This window comes from Orycteropus afer, unplaced genomic scaffold (assembly GCF_000298275.1).
Source record: "Orycteropus afer afer isolate SDZICR_OR568_19922 unplaced genomic scaffold, OryAfe1.0 scaffold00405, whole genome shotgun sequence".
NCBI lineage: Eukaryota > Metazoa > Chordata > Mammalia > Tubulidentata > Orycteropodidae > Orycteropus > Orycteropus afer.
Genome location: NW_006921992.1, coordinates 463,659 through 478,163, shown reverse-complemented (window position 1 = coordinate 478,163; position 14,505 = coordinate 463,659). Strand labels below are relative to the sequence as shown.

The following is a 14,505-nucleotide window of genomic DNA, read 5'->3' as shown; positions in this document are numbered from 1 at the left end:
TGCCCTTTTGGGATGCGGGAGGCAGTGTCTGGGCCCAGGCCTCCCAGCTAGTATATCTTTGAGCCAATATTCAAAGTGGGGCCCAAGTTCTCAGCCTCCACAAGGGGTTAAGATGTGCTTCGGGGCCCAGCAGCGCTCTTCTGTGCCGACAGGTGTCAGGGAAGGGTTCGGGCAGGCAATAGGGTGGGGTGGGGCCTGAGGCACAGATCTGAGAATGACACCCAAGGAAGGCTGGTCCAGCACAGCTCCTAGGGGCTCCCTCAGAAAGACAGCAAGGTGGCTATGGGCTAGCAGGCAGGAGGGAGGAGTTTATTTTTCTGGGAAGGTCAGGGTGGGCGGGAGAAGGTCAGGGCAGGGGAATGTCCTCCAGCTTCTGATCCAGCGTCTTGAGGTCGTCCAAGAAGCGGGTGGGGGTGAGGATGTGTGAGGAGCCTGGGTAGGAAGACAGGCTGGGGAGGTGGGGTTGCTGCCTCGGGCCCTGACATTCACCAGGGTCCCAGCCCTGGGACCTCACCCTAAGGACCTGTGAATCTAGAACTCTAGCAATGTAGGGGTCTAGCCTCCAGTGACCCCTTCCCTGGGAACCCTAACCCCACCCCGAGAGCCCCAAGAGTCCAGCCCCCAGCCCCCTCTCTCAAGGATTCAGGAGTCCACCCTTCTCCCTCACAGAGTGATCCAGCCCCCAGGGACTCCAGCTTCCAGCCCTTTGGGGACCCAGGAGTCAGGTGTCAGCTCCCACCCTTCTAATAACCCTAGGAGTCCAACCTGGCCTCCCAAGGATCCGGGAGTGGGGGAGTCCAGTACTCCTCCAGGGGCCCCAGGTCCCAGCCCCAGGAATCCTGCCCTGCCCCAGGAACGCCACACTCACCGCCACCACCTCCCCAGCCCAAGTTTCTCACCTATGAGCACCTCCCATTTGCCTTCAGTGGCTCTGGTCACCTCATAGGCGGCTCTCATCTCAGACATGGCCACACCGCCCATGACATACACAATGAGCCGGGGCCCCGCCCGCGCCTCCACACCCGCCTTGTTCTTGTGCCAGTGGCCAAAGCGGGCACTGTGTGTGAAGGGGCAGAAGTCAGTCCAGGCAGGAGAGCCCCCAAACCATGCCATCATCCAATGGCCTGGGCACTACTGGGGGTGGAGGTCAGCCCCCCACCCACCGTCCCCTGGCCCTCACCTGACGGCAGCCTGGGAGCTGGGTATAGGGGCAGGGTCAGACACAAAAGGCCACAGCCTCCGGTCCAGCCGGTCCTCCACGGCATCCTGGCGGCCCAAGAGGAAGGTTTGCAGAAAAGCCCCAGGCAGGGAAGGCAGACTCTAGGGCGTGTTCCAGGGCTAAAACCCCACAGACAAGAGGCACCGCCTAGGTCAAATTCCAGCCCCCTTGGGGTCCCAGAAACCGCGGCCCACAGCCCTTAAGGACCCAGAAATCATCCTGCTCCAACTCCTTAGTGGTCTGGGAGTCTGAGTCCCTGGGACCTCAGGGACCTAGGTGTCTAGGCCTCCAAAGTCCATGGGAACAAGGGGGCCAAAGATCACTGGACCCCCAAGTGGGAGGTGCCAGGACTGCAGGAGGCCAGGCTCCTATGGGCTCCCCAGGTGGGCAGGCGGGGCTTCTAGGAGGCAGGAGAAGAGAAATGGCAAGTTCAGGAAGGTGGGGGCCTCAGCAGGACAGAGGTCGGGGAATGTTGGTAACAAGGCATTTTCTAGTAAGTCTCACAGCTCAGCAGGAGAGGAGGAGAGCGACCAATCAGACGCTGCCTGCACCAGGGCAGGACTTGGGGGATGGGGGCGTCAGCTTCCCCCCTCCCATCCTGCGCTCCAGCCAGTGGCAGGTACCTCCATCACATCCTTGATGACTGGAGTCCAGCGGGACAGCTGGTAGGTGGGCTCCAGGCGCTCCCTGCGCTCCGGCCGGCTCGAGGGGCCCGACCCCTAGGGGGTTGGGGGTGGGAGCACGGGGAGGTGAGGGGGCAGTGGGGGGAGAATGAAGCGGGTCACAGATGGAGCAGAGGCCTCATGTGTTTGGAAGGGGATGCAGACAGAGGTGGAGAAAGGAAACAGTGAAAGAGTGAGAAACCGAGACAGAAATACAGAAGCAGTGAGAGAAAGAGAGAGAGACAGAGGAGGGGGAACAGAGGGGGTTCAGATGGGAACAGAGAGAGAGAGAAGGGGAACAAAGGGAAAGACGGGATCAGAGAGAAACAGAGACACAGAAACAGGGAACAGAAAGATGAGGGGGCAGGAGGGTAGACAGAGGACGGGGGAGAGGGGACAGAGAGACTGCAGGGGACAGGGACCTGAAATGTGTGGATGAGTGGTGGAGGTGGAGTACAGAAAGGTGTCCGTGTGGGGCCGGAGAGAGAGGAAGAGGCTAAGCCGAGAGCTGACACAAGAAGGTGTGGTGTGCTTTGTGGCTGGGGCCCTGAGACCTCTGGGAGGCTGGGTCAGTGTGCCCCACCCCCAATGCCAGTGAGCCTACTTTCCATTCCAGCCACACACCCACCCCACACCCCAAGGACCAGGGCTCTGCCCCCGCCCCCAGCCTTAGTGCTCTCTGTCCCTCAGGACCCAGGCTCTGCCTCAGTGCCAGCTGCCAGGACCCCCTGCCCCCTGCACAGCTCACCCCCGGGTTGGTGACGGTGCCCCCCAGCTGCTCCAGGTTCCGGATGAGGCTGCAGTGCGCCTGCACGTTGGCGTGCTGGATTAGCTTGGCCAGGTTCTCCTCACTCACACCTGGAGGGGGACGTGGGGTGACCCAGTAGGTTTCCAGGTTAAGGGGGTGGGGGTGTCCCAAGACCAAGGAAACCCTAGGGTTAGTGCAAGGTGGGGATCCTGGTGTTAGAATTCTGGATTGGGAGCCCTGAGGGCATGGTTTGAAAGATCCTCAAAATTAGTTAGTGAACCTAGTTTGGAAGCCACAGATCTGGGGGGGGTCTCCATGTCAACAAACTCCCTGTCTATGACTGTCTCAGGGTCCAAGGGGTGTCTGTGAGGTTTGGCGTTCCCAGACAACAGGGGTGTCCCGAGCGCAGGGGAGCTGTGGCCGTGGCGGGGAGTAGGGAGCTCTGCAGTCCCCACGCCCTCCCACCCACCATTCCGCAGCAGGATATACAGCAGCAGGACCCGGATCTTGTCGTAGGCCGGCACGGCCGCGTCCAGCAACACCGGCACAATCAGCTTCATGGCGTCCTTGATCTTCTCTCCCTCTGCGTCGGAGCCCATGGCCAGGTCCTGCGGGTTGAGGGCCAGATGTCCCCACAGCCACCACACGGGCAGTGGGACGCGGCTGGGATGCGGCCAGCACAGATAGTCGCAGGGTCCTGGTGAGACCTTCTGAATCATCCCTCCCTGCCCCGCCCCTCCACAAGCCCCGCCCTCACCAAGGCCCCACTTCTCCAAGGCCTGCTTGCCAGGCCCTGCCCCTCCTCCAAGCCCTGCCCCTCTCACCTGCTCTGCTCAGGGTCCCACTCTTCCACAGGCTCCGCCCCTCCCGGGACCCACCCCACTCAACTGGCCCCTCCCACAAGCCCCACCTCACACCAGTCCTGCCTCTCCCCAGGCCCCACCCCCACCTGCTCCACACTACACAGCTTCTCCACCGAACCCTTGAAACGCTTCATGCAGTCATCAGCTAAATTCAGGTGCGTGGAATACTGCGAGGGGAGGGGAGGGCGTTGGGATACAGAGGTTGCACTAAGGCAAAAAGGGGTACAGGGTCATGCCTCCTTTCCCACCCCCCACACACCCTCCTACACATACCTTGTTCAGCTCCTTCTGGTACTGCGGCATTTTCTTCAGAATGTGGGACAAGTCTTTGATGTTGGCCTAGAGCCGCGGGTGGGATTAGGACAGGAGAGGACGTGAAGCCAGGCCCGGACGTTCCCCTGCCCCCGCTGCCTGGTCTGGCCCACCCCTACCTTGTCCGTGGTAAGCCTTTTACTCTCACAGAACGTCTTCAGGAGCTCCGTGACCTTCCTGGCAGGGAGGGTTGGCAGGAGTGAAGTTGGGGGTTGATGCTAAGGTTGCAGCTAGTGGGTTAGCTAGCGTGGAAGGGTCGCAAAGCAGCTGAGGGGGCGGGGCTAGGCTGGGCGAGGGGCAGGGTGGGGCCAGCAAGGGGCGGGGCCAGGCCGGAAGAGGGGCGGGGCATGTTTGAGGGTCCAAGTGCAGACAGAGGTCACCTGACCAAGTGCCAAGCAAGACACAGGGGAAGAAGGCCGCGCTGGGGCACATGTGGGTAGGGACCACGTGCAGAGGGGTCACACCGCCCTGCCTCCACTGCGACGCACTTGGACACATCAGCAATGTGCATGTGCCGTAGCTCCACCCACAGGTCATCGTCCTCATCCAGCAGTACAACCTTCTCCCGCGCCTCGCTCAGCCCTGTGGTCTCATACCTAAGAGCAGGGTAGGGGCGTGGGGAGGGGAGGCAGTCAGTGGCCCCAGCTGAGGGCCAGGGCCCCAGGTCTGTGGTTCCATGGTGATGGAGGCAGTCCAGATCCCCCACGGGCCCACCTGTACGTGTCCTGCTCGATGTCCAGTAGGTCATAGGCCATGGCCTGGAGCGTGAGCTCATGCAGCAGTGGAGACACAGGGTCAGCGGCCCGGTCCACGATCAGGAGCTGTGAGCGGGTCTTCTCAGGGCCCTGAGGGGAGAGGGCAGGTGTGAAGACACTGACTTTGACCCTGGAGGGCCTCGCCCCTCTGTAGCACTCCCCCTCACCTCGCCCAGGCTGGGTGTGTCAGCCTTGAAGGCGTTCAGCTTGGCCAGGATGGCATGGGCCAGCTGCGCTGTGTCCTCTGGGCCCCTAGGGGGAGAGGTGGTCAGACACGGGCAGCAGGGTATGAGTGGGGAGTGCCAGGCACAGAACAGGGGTCAAGGATGGACATCAGGGATGAGATTGAATAGCCAAGCCAGAGACTAGGGTGAGAACTGGGCCTGGGTCAGAAGAGGTGAAAGGCTGGCTGCAGGGTGGGGTCAAGGCCAGGGCCAGCATTGGGGTGGGGTCCTCACTTGCGGTAGCGGATGGCTGGGTACTCCTGCAGCGTGGCACACAGGGTGGCAATCTGCTGGGCCAGTGCCTCGAGCTGCCGCGCCCGCTCCCCCGCCCGGAATGGGCAGTACAGGTTATAGGTGCTGTGGGGGGCATCCAGGGAGAACACCTGGGAGGGCCAGAACCACCAGGTAAGTGCACACCTGCACAATTTCCACCAGCCACCAGCACCTGCCTCTCTCAGGGCTTCCCATGGTCCCTGCAGCCTGCTCTGCCATCTACGAGGTAGGTGGGGAACAGCCCCCACCCCAGGCCTGGAGAAACTGGGGGATCCAAATCAATACCCCAGCTCCCTTCCCTCTAGAGTGAGACAATGAGTGTTCCCCCCTGCTGCATCCTGGGGCTCCCCACTGCTGCATCCTGGGGCTCCCCGGTGGCAGAGAACTCCAATTGCCCACAGGCCAAAGCTCCTTCCCCTTCTCACTCCCTCTGGGCATTCCTTTGCCTTGGCTCTCCGTGGCTCAGTGTCTGTTTCTGAGGGAACCTGTGGACAATTGGTTCCAGACCCCCACATCTGCCCAGGCCTTGCCTGGTCATACCTGGGCCTCATAGGGTAGGAAGGCAAGGTGGATCTCTTTCAATGTCTTCACCGCCTTTGCCAGCCGAGAGCGGCCAAGCTCGCAGAACAGGGGCTCAGGGCAAGCTGAGATGATGAGCAGGAGGCATCAGGCCAGAGCAGCCCCACACCCCCTTACCCTGGTTCCTGTGTCCCAGGTCTTTCCCACTTACTGTCAGTGAAGAAGACATGGGCCGCTTTGTAGGTGAAGGTGGGGGTGCCCAGGAAGTCTGCGATCAGGGCCTGCACCGACTGGGGGATGTGATCACTTTCCAGGCCTGGCCCTACACCCCCAGGCTTGCCCTCCTTCCAGCTGCTGCCCATCCATCCCCCACATATGCACGCATACAAGCATAGAGGTACGCATGTGCACTTGTGCACACATATATATGCACACACACATACATGCATACCCCCACACACAGACATGAACACATGCACATGTGTGACAGCATGTATGTATGTATGCAGATATGCACACATACATGTCCATATGCACATGCATACAGGCACATGTGTGCATTTGTGTGTGCATGCACATAGAGGTATATGCGCGCACATCCATGTACACTCACATGTATGTACACACATGCATGCCCACACAAATACAGGCATACCTGTCCATATGCACACACACACAGAGGCATGTGTGTACATGCACACCTGTGCATGTCCCTGTACGCATACACGCACAGTCACATGCATACACACAGATACACATACACACGTATACACATGTGAATGCACACACACATAGGTATTGTGTACACAAATGTGTACCCCAAGACCCCTGGTGCTCCCATAGGCACCTTCTCCGTGGGGCTCAGCAAGTAGATGGCCTCCAGACTAGGGATGGGTTCTCGCCTCTTGTTGATGTCTTCAACAACTTGAAGGATCAGAGAAAGGGACATGGGTGGGGGGATCAGCACAGGGGGTGCATGGGGAGCTGCAGATTTGGGGAGTTGGACACTTAGGGAGGAGGGTTGGATGCCTGAGGTGCCAGACTCCCTGAGAATCTTAAGCAGAAGTTGGACACCCTGGGTCACACAACCTTGTGGGGGAGGGTCCCCACAGAAGACAGTGCACACTGAGAGTCTCAGACCCACAGGATCCACCCTGGGTGCTGACATGGGGCTCCACACACAGAAGCTGCATGTTTTGGGCTAACCCCTTAGGGGTACAGCCCAAGAGCCCTGTGTGGGCAGTCTGCACACCTCGGGGACCCACCCTCAGGCTGCATGTCTGGGAAGCATGCTTGAGAAGGTTACACACTCAATGCTGTATATCCAGGGAGCCTCATACTTGGGATTTGGGACCATTTCAGGGGGTCCTGCGGGATCCCACATTTGGGAGGCCCACACTCAGGTCCCACCAGAAGGCATGGGGCAGGGCATCCACTCACTGGTGATGCCCTCGGCCAGGATGTCTGACATTTTGCAGCAGGACGACAAGATGCGCATACTGGGGTGGTCCATGATGAGCACCTGTCCAGGTGGACAGACAGATGGACAGACATGGGCAGAAGAGGCCTCAACTGTAGCACCCTCCACCCCCACTGGTGAATCAGGGGTTATGGACAGGGCTGAGAGCTTCAAAGACAAGCTGGGTGGACCGACCTAGGACCCATCCCAAGTGGGTATGTACAAGGGTCCCAAGGCGATCTGCCTCACCCCTACCTTCCACTCCCCATCCTTTTTGACGCTTCGGATAACTCCACTTAGAATTTCTGCATGGAAGGGAGGGGTGAGCTTAGGATGCTGGCCCTCTCCTCCCTCTCACCAAAAGCATTCTCCACCTTGAGGGAGGACCCTCGTCTTAACTCCTGTGGACCCCACTCCCCATCCTATGCAGTAGCTGCCAATTTACAGGCAAGGAAACTGAGGTTCAAAAAAGCTGTGTAATTTACCTAGTACACTCAGTGCCTGGGGCAGAACGCCTGGGGCAGAAGAAGCCAGTTAGATGAGTCTGCTACATCAGGCTCCCATACAGGTCTGGCTGCAAACTTCCCCCAACACACATACACATCTGCTACTTTAACTTCTTCTGCTAGAGGTTTGAGCCTCACTGGGCCCTGCCCAGCGGAAGGGTGAGAAAAGGGACACAGTGGCCAGGCCGACCAACAGGGTGATGTCTACTGTTATCAGAACCGCCAGATAACCACTGGAAGGAAGGAGCAGCTGAGGAGGGAACTACCCAGACTGGGGGAGGGGGTGACTCCACCCCCTCCCCCAAGAACTAGGGCCAGGGAGACCTGGACACCTGAGTCCTTACCCTGAAAGGGGCTCCGAGGGACCAAGGAGAAAGCCGTTTCTCCCCACCACCCAACCCGGGACCTGAACACGCCCCCCAGAATCTCTGAGCACTCACTACTTGATCTTGACCACTGCACCAAGTCGGACCTAATCCGCACCTTGGGGCCCCGAGAGTCCAGCCTGCCCCAAACTTTGCCCAGCTCACAGACCCGGGAGCCTGGGCGTCCAGCTGTGCCCTGCCCGAGCTGGCACCCTAGTGGGCCCAGGCGTCCGGGCCCCAGAGTCTGCTACCGGGTTTGAGAGGTCCACGCCATCCCCAGTCCGCACCCTTGGGTCCCCAAAGTCCAATTTCCAACTCCGTTCCGCTCCAGCCCCGAGAAGTGGGCGGCCACGTAGGACCAAGCCAGCGCCCGCCCCCTCGAAAATCCCGGTGCTCGGGCGTCCAGCCTGGCCCATGATGCCCCACCGCCGGGGTCCCAGGAGCCCGTGCGCCCCTGGCCCTGGTTCCCCAGGAGACCTAGGAGCCCAACCTCAAGGGGGCACTCACTTTCCCTCACCACCGCCTTCAGCCCGGATGGCGCCATCTTCCCCAGGGGCGCCGCCGCCGCTTCCGGGTCTGTCCTAAGGTGGGGGCGGGACCCTCACGTCATCCACGTGGGCCCCGCCCTGATGCTCCGCCCCCGAGCACCTGGCCCCGCCCCGCCCTCGGGAACGCGGGGAGGCTGAAGAAGCTGCCTGGAGAGTGTATCCAAGCCAACGTGCACGCAGTCGCTAGGAAGGCACGCCTCGACGACAACCCTCGCTCCTCGTGACACAGATGTGAGCACGGGCACACGCTTCTCCTGCTTGCGTGCAGCACCAGAAAAGTGGCCTCAAAGGTCAAGTGCCTTAATCTTCCGGGCAAGGTGTCACCCTGTCCTAAATTGCTCTATGCCTGCGGGGCCACGATCCTATCTGGGCATGGAGCCATGACCCACTTCCCTTACTTTCTCGGGGAGCATCTCATAAACTCTGGAGGCCTGACGTGGTACCTTAGTTGCCCAAAGTTTTGAGTCTTGCTGACAATCTAAAGGTGGATGGTTCTTCCAACCCTCTAGCAACACCGTGGAAGGAAGGCCTGATCCGCTCCTGTGATTTGTTGCCACCCTCGAGTGGATTCTGACTCATGGTGACCCCGTGTGTGCAGAGTCCATAGCGGTTTCAAAGCTACGACCTTTCAGAAGCAGATCGCCAGGCCTGTCTTCTGAGGCACGTGTACGTGGATTTGAACTGTCAACCTTTTGGCTAGTAGTCAAGCGTTTCCGTGTGCCACCCAGGGTCTCCACTGAAAATATTGTTGATGAGTGCTGTTCAGATTCCATTTCACATGTGATGAAGTAGAAGTGCCACCTAGGACTTCATTAGCTGTCATCTTTCTGGAAGCAGATCACCAGGTCTTTCTCCTAAAGCACTCCTGCATGGGTATGAACCAGCAACCTTTCCGTTAGCAGCAGAGTGCATAACTGTTCCACCACCCGGCTTCCTTCCATAAAGATCACAGCCAAGAAACTTTATGCAGCAATTCTACTCTGAAACACATGGGGTCGCTGTAAGTCAGACTCGAAGGCAACAGCTATGGTTCCTTCATCTGGCTGATAGTCTCAAGTCTTCCAGGTTGTAAACTTTCACCCAAACTATAATTAAAAACTCTGCCAGGTGTCAGGCTGTCTGCCACTTACTTACACAGGACAGGCATGGACCATATGTCAGGGAAGACTGAGAGGGTCCCTGCCCATGTGACACTTAAAAGTTGAGTGAGGGAGATGGGAGATACACCAGTCAGCCAGCCAGTCAGTCATGAAGGAAGTAAGCAGGGATGAGATAGGGAGTGCCTTGTGGGGGGCTCCTCTGCTGAGGGTGGTCCTGGAAGGCCTCTCTGACAGGGTGGCCTTTAGACTTCAATCTGAGTGATGGCATCTGGGTGCCACTGAGCAGGATCTGGCATCCGGGTGCCACTGTGCAGGGTCCAAGGAGAGAAAAGGAATGGGCTTGGAGGTGTCCAGGCAGGCTGGGGTGAGGTTGGCATGGAACGGGGCATGGGTGGGAGGTGAGGTCGGAGGGAGGGGTTGCAGGAGCCAGACATATCTGCAGGACAAGGTAGGTAAGTTTGCCTAGGCCTGGGGGGTTTCCTGGGATGCAGGGCTTTCAATGAGAAAACTGGGGCAGTTTGGGATAAACTTGCACGGTTGGTCACCCCAAGTAGCCACTTGGGTTTGTTTTCTTTTTAAACAGCTTCACTGCAATGTAATTCACAACCATAAACTCACCCAGTTAAAAGGTATGATTCAGAGGTTGATGGGGGTGGGTCTGAGATCACAGTCAATTTTAGAACATTTCGGTTACCTGAGATGTCTGGGTTTTATCCTGAGAACCACGGGGGCTAAGGGTGAGTTCTGAGCAGGGGAGGAGGACCCTCGCAGGGGGGAGATAGGTTCAGGGCAAAAGGGGGAGCTGAAAGACAGCGGGGATGCCAGGACCCCTCCAGGTCTCAGGCTGACCCCTGGGGGGAGTCTGCACTTGATGAGGGAGACCGAGGTCTTTGGCTTGTCATCAGGACTTGGGACTCTGGAAAGGCTGTCACGAGGGCCCTGGGTGGGGGCGGGGCACCTGGGGGAAGGGCCGTACAGGGGCAGGTGTAAGGCAACTAGTTTATTCTGAAAAGAAACCCTAGCCAATTTCAGGAAGGGCACCTTGGAGAGAGGAAGGGACAGGGGTGGATGGGGTCCTCCCCAGCGGCACCCTCTCCTAGGGCGAGCCATCCACTGCTCAGTGGAGGGACAGGGACTTCTTCAGCCCCCAGTGGGGCAGGGAGAATGGATTAGAAAAGACAACTCAGCCACATTTGAGTGGCCAGGGGACAGGAGACCTCCAACCTCACTGCGTCAGCCTCACCCCTGGGTTAGTGTCAGGCCAATCACTGGACCTTAAGCTGGGCACCCGGGCAGCAATTAGACAGAAAGACAGCCAGGAGACCCCTTGGAATCGCTGCCAAGGGGCTGGAGCTGGGTTGGCTGGCGATGCCTCAGGCGGGTGCAGGGAGGAGGAACGGGGTCCTCAGGTCCAAGTCCAGCTGCCCTTAGCCTACCCCTGCAGGCGGCAATTGCTCTTCCAACAGAGGCAGCTAGAAGTGCCAGTGGAGATGGGGAGTATCTTGGGGCTCAGGTGGACTGTCCTTACTGCTTCCTACAACGGGTTGCAGGCCCTGCCCCAGCTGGCCACACCCTGCCTATTTCCCTGTCCATTCCCAATGGGCCCACATGGCCCCACTCTCCACACTTTGGTGGGCCTGCTACACGGGAGAGTCCTTGGGGCCCAGCAAGGTCCAAACCCAGGTCACCATAGCCCCTCCCCAGATCCAGCAACGTTCTGCAGAAACAATTATCTGGATCATGTTTATGGGGCTTAAGCTTGGGTGGGAGCAGATGGGGCGTGCGCTGGGGATTTGGAACTGGGAGGGGATCCACTTCCCCACCTCCCAGCCTTTTTTAAAAAGCCTTCTAGGGCACAGGGCCAGAGCAGAGGCCAGCAGGACGGTGTACAGCAACCAGGGGAGGGGAGTAGGGACAAAGATGGCCCAGGAGGAGAAGGCAGAGGATGGGGGCTTGATCCAGGTGAGCAGGCCCCGCCCCCACACACCCCTCCCAGAGCCTGAGGTCTCAGAGCCAGTGACTGACAAGACTAATTAGCTTGTAGGACACCTAATTAGAGAGCGAGTCCCCGGGGACCCCTGACCCAATTGCTGCCCCAAGGAGGTGTTGGTGGGCATGAGGGTCCACATGACCCAGCCACAGCCCAAGGTCAAGGTCCTCAGAGCTGACCCCCAGCGAGGCGGGGGTTCCTGAGACTTGGGACAGCCCCCCGGGCTGATGCCTTGCCCTGTGCCCCAGCCCCCAGGCTGCCCTCCAGTCAGGCGTCAATCTAGGACAGGGATGCTGGCCCCGCAGCCTCTCCCTGGAGGGGTACCACGTGAGGTGGCAGGTTAGCCAGGCCCGTGGGGCAGGGACTGGGACTGGGAAGGAGACTTGGGTCTCATTTGCAGCAGCCCCACGAAGCGGCAGAGTGGCAGCAGGGACCATGGTGAGCGCCCAGAAGGAGGGGTGGCTGGGGCTCAGGGTGGGAGCTGCCGGCCAGGAGGGGTGCTGGAGGGCCCAGGAGCCCAGGGAGTGGCTGGACCATGCATTTGTCTCCAGGCGGGCTCCCCAGACCAGGAGGGCTTCTTCAACCTGCTGAGCCACGTACAGGGCGGCCGCATGGAGGAACAGCGCTGCTCACTGCAGGCAGGGCCGGGCCAGGCCCCCGAGAGCCGTGAGAGCGGGTGTGGGGCAAACGGGCAGCGGGTGTGCTGTCTGGGGGGAAGAAGGCCAAGCGACCATCTCAGGGGTCTGTCTCGGGGTGTGCAATGGGGCCACAGCTGCACAGGAGTCTAGGGGCACGTCAGTGTCTGGGGGTCAGGGTGCTGCATGTGCTGTAGGGGGGCTGGTGCTAAGCATGCTGGGGTGTGAGCACGCGTGGGGTGTGTTAATGGGATGAACGGGGACTGTGTCTTCTTGAGTCTGTGTGTCCATCCCCATGGGCTCCACCCCCTGCAGAGGGCAGCCCTGCGCCCGAGATGGACAGCCTAATGGACATGCTGGCCAGCACCCAGGGCCGCCGTATGGATGACCAGCGTGCGATGGTCAGCGCCCTGCCTGGCTTCCAGCCCGTGGGGCCCAAGGTGGGTGAGGTTCTCCCTTGACTAAGAGACAGTCTGGCTTTGCCCTGTAACCTGCCTCCCACTCCTGAGCCAGGAGTGGACAGGGTCCCACCCCACAGTCCCCCTTCTGCCCTCTGGGGTTGGGTGAGTATCTAGTACAGGCAGGGGTACCCAGTAAGAGTGCCCACCCTGTGGCTTTGCCAGTCACAGAACCCTCTGACCTCATACGGGAAGTCCGAGAGGGGCCCCAGGTTCTACAGGGGGCAGCTGATGTCAGAGCCGTGGTTGGAGCTCACAGCTCTGGCCTCAAGTCTAGGGGGTCTGGGGAGGCCAAAGGGACACAGCAGCCATCCTTCCTGGAATGACACCCCAGAGGAGGGGATGGAAGCTCACACATAGATGCACGCATCTATACACACAGGTATGTCCGTCACACACGCTCATGTACAGCTTGGGTTCCGATCAAGACCCCAGTGAGATCCCCATGACCCATCGCCTCACACCCAAGACCACCCTAAATTCTGGGAATGGTGGAAAACATAGAATCAAGTTCAGGAATAGTGGTGACAGAGCCGTGTGCTGGGAGGCAGGACAGGGAGGGTCACACCTGCCCCCCTCCAATGTCTGTGTCTTCTCTGGCCTGCACTGCCTGGGATTCCTCACCCTCGCTGACCGCATCCTCATCCACAGGATGGGGCACAGAAGCGAGCCGGGACTCTCAGCCCCCAACCCCTCCTCACCCCTCAAGACCCGACTGCTCTCAGCTTCCGGCGGAACAGCAGCCCCCAGCCCCAGACACAAGCCCCCTGAGGACCTGAGAAGTCCCGGGCCCCACTCGGCCCCTGAATGCAAAGAATAAAACACTTTCACAGCAACAAGGGACAGAGCACGTGTATTATTTTGTGGGCCACGGGGCCAGGGCTCAAGTACACGAGGACTCAGGGGTTTTGCCGGGCGGCGTTAAGGAGCTTCTCCTCGCGCTGCTTCCGTAACCGCTCTTTGAACTCTTCCAGCTCTTGGCGCTGGGGTGGGGGTGGGACAAGAAGGAAGGACAGGGGCACACACCTCAGGGCCTGGACCCGAAACCCTACTCCCCAGGCCAGGCCTTCAGAAGTCAGTGTTTATGCTGGAAGTCTCATTCAATTGTAACTAGGTGCCAAAAGTGACCAGAGTCATTCTTCAGAGAAGGGCAATAAGGAAACCCTAGGGCCCTGCAGGAGCTGATAGCATAGTGCCTAAGGCACTTAACTGCTCACCAGAAGGCTGGCGGTTCCAACCCACCAGGTACTCCTCGGAAGGAAGGTTGGGCATTCTACTTCCGTAGTGATACCGCCTCGGAAACCCACAGAGGGGTCTGACTTGACGGCACATAACAACAACAACAGGCCCTTCTGCAAGAGGGCGGTGGTTAAGTGCTCAGTTGCTAACCAAAAGGTTGGCACTTCAAACCTACCAGCCACTCCGTGGGTGAAAGAATATGCCAGTCGGCTAATGTAGACTTCACTTCAAGCCTTGGAAACCCTATGCAGCAGTTCCACTCTGTCCTCTAGGGGCGCTGAGTCGGAATCGACTCCACAACAGTGGGTTTGGTTTGGGCTTTTTTCCCCTAAGGACTGACAGCCTTGGAAACTCTATAGAGCCCTAGAGGGTCGTTAAGAGTTGGAATCAACTCAATGGCAGTAGGTTTGGGTTTTTTTATATGTCCCTCTGTTCTTTTTCCCTAGCCATATCTAAGGGTAGTCTTTTCATTTGAGCCCTGACCCCTCTGTCACTTACCTGGCCTTCTTTCTCAGGTGGCCATAGCTCCCTCTGTGGAGACAAAGTCACAGCTGAGGGCACAAGCCAGGAACCTCCAGGACCCCACACATCAAGGGCAGGGCCAGCTTATGGAGACAGACGATGGTCCCC

At 59.3% G+C, this 14,505-nt stretch overlaps 2 protein-coding genes across 2 annotated transcripts; one reads left to right on the top strand and one right to left on the bottom strand.

The window, feature by feature from the left end:
• Positions 1–346: 346 nt before the first annotated feature.
• On the bottom strand, positions 347–8,449 carry STXBP2 (syntaxin binding protein 2). The gene is made up of 19 exons (XM_007953674.2): positions 8,413–8,449; positions 7,290–7,339; positions 7,016–7,097; positions 6,423–6,499; positions 5,787–5,865; positions 5,597–5,700; positions 5,018–5,166; positions 4,727–4,811; positions 4,519–4,649; positions 4,293–4,400; positions 3,924–3,981; positions 3,766–3,831; positions 3,579–3,659; positions 3,099–3,237; positions 2,630–2,739; positions 1,843–1,938; positions 1,181–1,266; positions 900–1,057; positions 347–432 (listed from the first exon to the last, which is right to left on the bottom strand). The coding sequence occupies exons 1-19, from the start codon at positions 8,447–8,449 to the stop codon at positions 347–349; spliced, it is 1,782 nt and encodes a 593-aa protein (XP_007951865.1).
• Positions 8,450–11,473: 3,024 nt separating this feature from the next.
• On the top strand, positions 11,474–13,407 carry PCP2 (Purkinje cell protein 2). Its single transcript, XM_042782668.1, has 4 exons — positions 11,474–11,515; positions 12,017–12,209; positions 12,494–12,618; positions 13,288–13,407. Exons 1-4 carry the CDS (start codon positions 11,474–11,476, stop codon positions 13,405–13,407), a joined length of 480 nt encoding a protein of 159 aa, XP_042638602.1.
• The last annotated feature ends 1,098 nt before the right edge of the window (positions 13,408–14,505 follow it).